Below are 9,214 nucleotides of genomic sequence, written 5' to 3'. Positions count from 1 at the left end.
TGCTGCTTGAGCTGAGCTCAGCAGCAGAGGCAGCAGTTGTGTTGTGATCTGAAGGTTTTGTATTTTATTTTATTTTTATTAGGTTTTTTGATTTCCGAAATAAGCCCAGCAGAGAGTGTCTTTGGACAAAATGGAGCACCCAACATGCTTGCGATTTTCCTCAATCGTGACTACTAAAGGTAGAATAACATTTTATAAGGCTAGCAAGTTCTGAAAGCTATGATGCTGCTAATAGCTAGCTCACTGTGGGGGTATCTTGCATTGTTTATGTCTGACAAGTTCTAAGTGCTTACTTTTTGTTGCATTTGTATCAATGATGAATTAAAGGATTTGCTAATCATTCGGCAGCTTCATGTGTTGTAGTTGCATTTTTATAGCTATTATAATAGTCTAATGCGCTTTAGCCACATTAGCTAACGACGTCAGTGCAGTCACTCTGCTGCTTCTACTACCGAGTTTATTCACATATTAACGACCATTTGTATCGTTTTAATCTCCCCCTCGCAAAGCCGACAACTTCATTTATCCCCAACATAATATAATAGACACTAAGTGCGCAGTCCCCAACTGCACAAGTGTTGGTGTCGCCATTTATCATCCATCATATTTACGTTAGTTTTCCCAATTAACTTTTTAAAAATAAGCTAATATCCTGTATTAGATAAAATATTATACTTCTGTGTGTTTAATATTGAGATTAAAACACATGGAATGAAAAGGTCCATCTTTATTTCACATGTTAACTTTCAGTGCAATGGCGTTGTTTTGCCATGTTTGCTATTGCTATCCATCTGTTGAAAATATAAACAGTATCATGTCCACAGTATAAATACACAGGTTCAAGTGTCCCTTACTATTTGGCGTGTTCTTTATGTGATAGTAATATTGATAACTTAGTTGTATAGACGTGTGTGTTCCTTTGTTGTGTGTTAAAAGATTGAAATTTCATTTGGCCTTTACTTCTTTTCTTCTTTTCAGGAGCCCTTTTAAAACAAGAGCAGAGTTAAAATGATATAAAAAGATGACTGCACAGCACATGTCATCACACACTGTTTTCATAATGTCACAGAGAGACTGACATATGAAGAGACACTATATGGAAGGCAAGACAAAGACATTGAGCGTTCAAACCAGGGTTTAACTTGAAGAAGAAATGGCTTTCCTGGATAACCCGGCTATTATTTTGGCCCACATCAGACAGTCTCATGTGACCAGTGATGACACAGGGATGTGTGAAATGGTACTTATCGACCAGGATGTTGATTTGGAGAAGTGCCAATTGGCATTGGTGCCCGGCACCAGCTGTGGCTCCACGGGGTCTGGCTCCTTAAACGAGGGTGGCAACAATATGACGGACAATCATACATGTGATCTTTCACAGTCTATGGACATCACATCCAGCTGGGACTTTGGCATCCGTCGACGATCAAACACAGGTACCAGTGTGTCTTTGGGGGGTGAAAAGCAGGGGTAGCGTTCTACATTTTTTACTCAAATTTAGTTTTGCTTACGGATTAATGCTGTTTTTTTCTTTTAGTAGATTTCCTTATTTGTATATTTTACCCCATGCCTATCCTGCATGAAGCAAAGGTCCTCTTTTTCTAGACAAAACAACAAAACTCTGCTGCTGTGGGTGGTGTTTGGTTGTGTATTTCACCTTGTAGAGCTGGAATTACGTGCTGTGTAACTGCTTTGCATCTGATTTTTTTGAGCCAATTTGATTTTGCTTTCATGGTGCATGTCTGTTTTTTAAAACATGTCGTTTGATGGAGCACTACGTAATCAAGGCTTTAATGTATAATTTAATTTTATGAAGTTAAACCAAATTTTGTATAATATTTTTGATTATTAAATTATAATAATACATTGTCTTGAATGAACATTCAAATTAAAAAGAGTATTTCTGTATTTGGAATAAAAATTTGAAGTGGTGTGTGGGTACCTGAAAATCTTGGGAAACTCTGGAAAGTTGTTATTGTGGTAAGTCACTTGGTTGATGTGGTTTAAGGTGTTATGGTATTTAAGATCTAATATAGTGTGTTGTTGGCTTCGGGCTGGGTAGACAGTAAAGTTAGTCTGAGATGGTAAATTGACCTTCTGGGCTGTTTCATCAGGACAGCAACAAGACAGTCGGGACAGACCTGTAGCTGCTGGTAAGATTTAAGACAAAAAAAAGGATCCAATGTTTGTAAAATTATTCAAAACTGGTCAATCTCTGGTGGTGTCAATTGACACAGAGTTCAGTATCATTTGCCTGATTTAACCTATGTTGATGTTGTGGTTTATAAAAGCCTTAAATGTATTGGTGATGTTCTATCAACTGTCCTTAATTTCTTTCAGTAATTTTCTGTGTTTAAAACCCCTTTTTCCTATTCAATTCTTTGTATTGCAGCCCAAAGACTTGAAAGACTGAGAAAAGAACGACAAAACCAAATCAAGTGTAAAAACATCCAGTGGAAAGAGCGGACGTCTTCTCAATCTGGTATAACAAGCAAAAATTAAAGCAGTCGTGTTATTGTTCACTGTGTGTTAATAATTACAAATCATTAATAATAATTTTTGCATAATATGTTTTCCATTTTTAGTGGAGGATCTGGGCTCTTTATTTGAGAAACGGGACTTTAAAGATCGGCCAAGATCAACAGGCACCAAGTCCACCCTCTCACTGCGACTCGAACAGTGTCCTCAGCAGCTCAACAACCCCTTTAACGAGTACTCTAAATTTGATGGAAAGGTGCGCCGAGTCTGGAAAATGCAACACTTTAATGTTCTTGGAAAGTTCATTTGTGTTCATTTTGGTGTTTTCTTTACATGCACAAATTGCCTTTATTGGATTCTACGATTAAAGGGGCATATCGGGACGACAGCTACAAAGAAGATTGATGTCTACCTCTCCATGCAAATCGGTCAGGATAAGGTTCATCCGATGACTGTGGTGACCATCGCCAACGCTCGTGTGCACGATCTCATCGGACTTATCTGCTGGCAGTACACAAGCGAAGGAAGGGAACCGAAACTCAAGTGAGGAAAGCGTGAACATTCAGGATGACATGCTGCTCCCCTAAGTTTGTATTCAAAGGTTTTATGATGTAACCACTCATTTTCTTTTCAGTGACAATGTGAATGCTTATTGCCTGCACATTGCTGAGGATGATGGTGAGGTAGACACTGACTTCCCTCCGCTGGATTCAAATGAACCAATTCATAAGTTTGGCTTCAGCACGTTGGCCCTAGTGGAGAAGTACTCCTCGCCTGGCCTTGCCTCGAGACAGTCTTTGTTCGTAAGGATGTGAGTTGAACTGGAAACCTCATTGTTCTTAACTTATGACATTATTAATCGAGCTTTCCTTCTCGTGTTCTGTGATGCAGAAATGCTGCTCACGGCTTCTCTTTAATACCCGTGGACAGTCTAAAGATAACCATGAAGGACATTCTCCAGAAAGCACTGAAGAAAAGGAAAGGCTCTCAAAAAGGCTCAGGTAGTAATAGTGACACAAACATGCCGTACTGCACATTTCATGTTGATGGATTAGGGAACAACATCTCTGATCTTCATTGGCATTAGACATGCTTTGTAATTAAGGCAATTTGTGCGCTGAAATGAGCTGGTTGTGTACGGACTTTTAGAAACCCAAGGGCTACTCCTGGAAAAGGCATCAGTTCAGCTGAAGCTCTGAGTCCTTCCTTCCACCCTTCCTTCCTTCCTTCCTTCCTTCCTTCCTTCCTTCCTTCCTTCCTTCCTTCCTTCCTTCCTTCCTTCCACCCTTCCTTCCTTCCTTCCTTCCTTCCTTCCTTCCTTCCTTCCTTCCTTCCTTCCTTCCTTCCTTCCTTCCTTCCTTCCTTCCTTCCTTCCTTCCTTCCTTCCTTCCTTCCTTCCTTCCACCCTTCCTTCCTTCCTTCCTTCCACCCTTCCTTCCACCCACCCACCCACCCACTTACTTGACCGTTCTCACTGGGCCTGTTGATCTCTCATAAGGGGCTTCTGAACCGCTCTTTGTCTGACCCGTAACCTCGGACCTGTTTGCCATGGGAGACCCTACCAGGGGCATGAAGCCCCGACAACAGAGCCCCAGGATCATTCAGGTGCTCAAACCCCTCCACCACGTTAAGGTGGCGGTTCGAGGAGGGGATATTATAAAACAATAGCTCAAAAATGTCAATTTAACATAGATGGGCTTTTTCAATTATAGAGGGAATAATGCTTTACAGACAGAACAGAAAACAGCACAAACCAGGGAGGAAAGACAAAGACGGCCTTTGTTGTTTATCAGGGAGGAAAGCAGTCATGATCCACAAAATGAATCTTTGTTTGGAAATAAATATTTGCCCTATAAGATGTTCTCTGAATTAAAGAGTGTGTTCATTAGTAAAGCCTTATGTTCTCATAGGGCCTATGTATCGTCTGGAGAAGCAGACTGAGCCAAATGTCGCCATTGATCTCGACTCCACACTGGAGTCACAGGGAACACTCGAGTTTTGTCTTGTCAGAGAAAACAGTAAGTTCACATGCAGTTTTTTGTATTTTCATTAAATATAATTACTATAATATTACTAATTATTAACCACTTGCATCATATTGTGCCTACAGGCTCCCGAGGAGAAGAGAGCTCAGAGGAGGACCCCCCTATCGACATCACCACAGTCCAGGACATGCTAAGCAGTCATCACTATAAATCCTTCAAGATCAGCATGATCCATAAGCTGCGTTTCACCACAGATGTGCAGCTAGGTACAAATTGCTTTGACAATTTTAAGAGCCACATGTCCAAAATTATACAGATAAAAAATAAAGGCATATTGCTCTTGACTTCAGGGATTTCAGGAGAAAAAGTTGAGATTGATCCAGTGACTAATCAGAAAGCCAGCACTAAGTTCTGGATCCGACAGAAGCCCATCTCTATAGACTCTGACCACCTCTGTGCCTGTGACCTGGTGGAGGAGAGAAGCCCAAGTAAGTCGTCATCTTTATGTGGGTGCAGAAACTCTACACCTGTGCTGGCTTGTATTTGTTTTAGGTTTACACAAATTGCCTTTGATTAACGGACAGCCTCATTTTCTGTAAGACAAGTGCGTGAGCTAATGACTCCAGTCTAGAAACACAAATGATTCAGCATAAGGTTTAACTGAACATTTGTCCTCCTAATGTATCAGGTCTTTTCAACTTTTCTGGCTTGTTCACTTAAAACATTATAGAGGAATTGATCAACTTAAGAGACTTTCTTTTAAATTTACTAACACACTAACTCAATTGGTAAGTAGCTTTCAATTAAAATATGATGTTAAAGCTCAAAGATGGAGTCCTCTGAAATTCAAACATCAAACATTAAAGCAAAACCACTAGAGTGATGTGGAAGACGTGGCTTGGCACCCTTCAGTCTTTGAACATCACTGGGGCGTCTGTGTTTGGTGGCCATGGCAGATGCTTAGACCTGTCATGAGGAACCTCCCTAGATGGAGAGTAAAATGTTGGCATCTCTTGAAAGCACTGGTCCAGTTGTTTTGTGTTATTGATGTTTGATATATCTACCGGGTTGACTGAGAGTTTACATAGTTTTAAATCGCTGATATGTAATTTATGTCCTTGATCTATTTTTTGCTTTGACTTTGCAGGTCATGCAATCTTTAAGCTCACCTATCTCAGCAACCATGACTATAAGCCTCTCTACTTTGAATCTGATGCTGCTACCGTCAATGAAATTGTGCTAAAGGTGAGTTACAAGCCTGCCATTCTTGTGGCTGTCGGGCATTATATAAACATCAATATATTGTTCAGGATTCAACATCAAGCCAGATGATTTTGAGGAAAATAACTGCACGATCTTAAGGAACAGGCCACTGTTTTTCCATACTGAGATATGTTCTTACCTGAGCTTAGACGAGTTGATGTGTACCCGTCTGGTTTTTGTGCGTGTGCTCAGTCACGCAAGAAGACCAAACATGTTGTTAGCATTTAGCCTCTCCTTCTCTCCTATGGGGCCAAACGGGGGCGAAGTTAGAAGTGACCAAGCTCTTCCACGTTTTTCCCTATATAAATACGGTTATCCAAGTATAGTTACACAAAATTAAACTTGTCGATTTCAAAACGGATAAAAAGGGGAACTATATTGTTAACACCTTAGGAGCACCTCGATGTCCGTGCGTTAAAGTCAAAGTATATTTTTCCATCTGTCGTCCCACAGGCTAGGGTCCGTTCTGAAATAGTTGCTTGATCAAAGGCTACATTAGAGATGGAAGCAAGATCTGTTGTTATTGAAGCACAGCCAACAAGACTCTACAAACAAAAATCAAAATTTAGCTCAACCAAGCTCAAATCAAAACACTTCCCTTATGTACCATTAGCGAATCCATTCAAACGTTTTTACATACATTTGTTCACTGTTAGCTAATGAATTTTGAAAAAAATAAATAAATAATAGCTAATGAAAAATATATATATATTGTGTACAGTATAGCACACAAAATGGTCTATTCTCCATAACAAAGTTGTATGTAAGTTTTTACATTTTAAAACACCCATAACATCAGTAACAACTTTGGTTTTACTAGTGTTTGCATTTGCTGGTTGTAGTTTGGCAATGGCGGCGGATACGAAAGTAATGAAAGCTCTTCAATCCGTTCTGGCTCGGTTCCCAAATATCCAGAAATTAAAATTGAAGCCTTGGAATGCGCAAGTAATGGCCCCAAGAGTTATGATAGAGTTATGATGGCTGCTGCAGTCACTCAGCCGCATTACATACGTCACGACCAAGCAGTAGGGAAAATCGGATCTAATCGTTTAAAAGGAGCTCACCCAACCCACCTGATAACGGAGCTCAATTGTGAAGGTCCAGACCCTTATACGAAACGCAGTGAGTACGAGGGTCTGGTTAAACCAGGCTAGTCAAACATAAAATTGGGGAGAAAACATGACTTTATATCAAAACTAACAAGTGAACGGGTGAGTGGTTCCTTGCTGTAAAGCGCTATATAAGCTGAGACCATTTACCATAAAAAGCCGAGAGTTTTGTGTGGATAGTTGATGGGATTAGTTTTAGTGTTTCCAGACGCATCACTTTACCAGCGAGTCTGGTTAGTTTATTTCTCCAGAGTGACGCTGCTCGCGAACAACACGTTACTACAAATAAACTAATCTGTTTGAGTTTGGCCAGAGCGGCAAGAAGACTCATATCCATGTGTATAAAAAAAACAGAGGGGTATCATTGTGGACTTGCCAGGCTACCTGAGTCTGGGTTAGACTGTCATTTCCAAGATGTGTTCGACCCGCTCTGTGGTGCAAGATCCTGATGAACACAATTGTGTTGTACAACTTGTAGGCTGTGTAATTAGAAATAACTTGTACTTTTATTAAGGTGAACTACATCCTCGAGTCCCGGGCCAGCACGTCACGGGCTGATTACTTTGCTCAAAAACAGCGGAAACTGAGCCGCAGGACCAGCTTCAGTTTCCAGAAGGAGAAGAAAACTGGGCAGTGAGCATTGTAGCTGTCTGCACACGAACAGAAGCAACCACCTGCCTGACATTATTTTGAGACGACTGCAGGCATAGCGACCTGTAAAGAAGACATGCCAAAAGCAAATGGAAGATGAATCATGGGTCAGAAGGGCATCTCCATGTTAGCTCAGTGAGCTAGTAGTAACCTCTGAATCAGAGAGCAACCAGCATCAGTCCTTCAACCAAGACATAACAATGTTTTAACAAATGAACTAAAACACTTGACCAGAGGATTACAGTTTCTCTCTGTTGTCCTTTCTAATAGTTTGTACAGATTCAATTTTCTTGCATAATTTATAATCAACGCTTCAGACTAAATCTACGAAATCATGTCCTGACAATTGTTCTAGTGAAAAATTACAATCATGTATTTCTTTTTAAATCAAATATTTTACAATACTTCAGAGAAATGAATTGGTTGGTTATGATTAATTTGGTATTGATAATGACACTTCAGTCTACTGAGTTCATCATTATGGCAGGACTGTCTGTCTTCACTCCTTTAGCCCATACCTGCGGCTGAGCTTGCTCATTGATCAAAGACCCACGGTCAATTAAAAGCCTTAAAACAACCAGTGGAGGTTGATCTTAACTTTATAGCATGACTGACTCTGGTTAGCTGTTAAAGACAAAGAAATGTATCTAGCATTTAATGCATTAAAGAATTGTGTGAGCTGTAGTGTTGGGCATTGGGGCATGTTTATCAAGTCACAATAAAGTAATGTCATCCTGTGGGCCTCCTGAGTTTGATTGATTTATTTGTTTAGGACAGTGCATGTTTATAAACACACATTTACAGGGCACAGAGGGAACATGCAAACTCCAGACAAAGAGGCCCCATTAAGTCTGGGGATCGAATTCAGGACCTTCAAACTGAAGAAAGAACACGAACCATTGTGCCAGTGTGCAGTATCCAGTTTCCATGTTTCCATTTTTACAATGTATATTTTGGTGAGACGAGGGAGGAAATAATGTGTTCAGTGAATTAGTTTTGCTTTGAAAACTACATTGGGATTTATTGAATAACACTGAAATTTGGTATCCCTTTTCCGAACATAAATACTTGTACTTGTCAAAGACATTGATACTGTACAGACTGACTAGTATAAGGTAGAAACAACACTGCCATCTGGCGGACGGTATGGGTCAGATCTACCAGTCAGGCTGTATTTCAGACAGGCTGACTCTACTACAAACAACCATAAAGTACCACTCCAAGGTAAAGTTGATGCCTAATCTGCGTTGCTTTTTACCAGCGGGTTTTATACAGGCCTGTATATGTAGTTTTCCACGGGGCATTACGTCCCAGCCTTAAAATTTCATATAATCCATGTACAATATATAAAAGCATGCAGCTTTGGAGTAAATGTACTCGTCCCGGGACCAAATTTAAATAAACTGAGATAAAGGTTTATTAAAAATATTATTTTAAATACCAAATATGTCTGGAGTACCCCCTCAGATGCAAACCTGTGCTGGTCCCACACCCTTGATCATCAAATTAAATCATTTATTTTAATCCACACATTTTTTAAATATGAATTGTTTGTCCCACAACATGCATGCAACCCTGTTACCCTAACCTTTTTTTATTTTATTTTTAGCATAGTAGAAGAATAAAACATGAGTCACATGACACAATGGAATTGACATCATTAAACACTTTTCCAACAGCATGGGTAAAGCCTTTGTTAGCCTACGCTTTTTCTTTTCTTTTCTTTAC

At 39.9% G+C, this 9,214-nt stretch overlaps 1 protein-coding gene across 1 annotated transcript; it reads left to right on the top strand.

Annotated features, from left to right (window-relative positions):
- Window positions 1-8,245, top strand: mapkap1 (MAPK associated protein 1). Its single transcript, XM_079551993.1, has 12 exons — window positions 1-179; window positions 979-1,436; window positions 2,393-2,482; window positions 2,586-2,734; window positions 2,849-3,021; window positions 3,113-3,289; window positions 3,370-3,479; window positions 4,389-4,496; window positions 4,589-4,729; window positions 4,814-4,951; window positions 5,611-5,708; window positions 7,350-8,245. Exons 2-12 carry the CDS (start codon window positions 1,154-1,156, stop codon window positions 7,470-7,472), a joined length of 1,590 nt encoding a protein of 529 aa, XP_079408119.1. The 5' UTR covers window positions 1-179; window positions 979-1,153; the 3' UTR covers window positions 7,473-8,245.
- Window positions 8,246-9,214: the final 969 nt, after the last annotated feature.

Source organism: Gobius niger (assembly GCF_951799975.1).
Source record: "Gobius niger genome assembly, chromosome: 2".
In the NCBI taxonomy this organism is placed as follows: domain Eukaryota; kingdom Metazoa; phylum Chordata; class Actinopteri; order Gobiiformes; family Gobiidae; genus Gobius; species Gobius niger.
Note: the sequence above shows the minus strand (reverse complement) of the source record. Positions and strands in the feature narration are given on the sequence as shown.

Coding starts and splice junctions, on each gene's coding strand:
- mapkap1 (XM_079551993.1), top strand. CDS start 1,154: ATGGCTTTCCTGGATAACCCGGCTATTATTTTGGCCCACATCAGACAG. Junction 3,480..4,388: donor AGGCTCTCAAAAAGGCTCAG/GTAGTAATAGTG, acceptor ATGTTCTCATAG/GGCCTATGTATCGTCTGGAG. Junction 4,730..4,813: donor CACCACAGATGTGCAGCTAG/GTACAAATTGCT, acceptor TCTTGACTTCAG/GGATTTCAGGAGAAAAAGTT.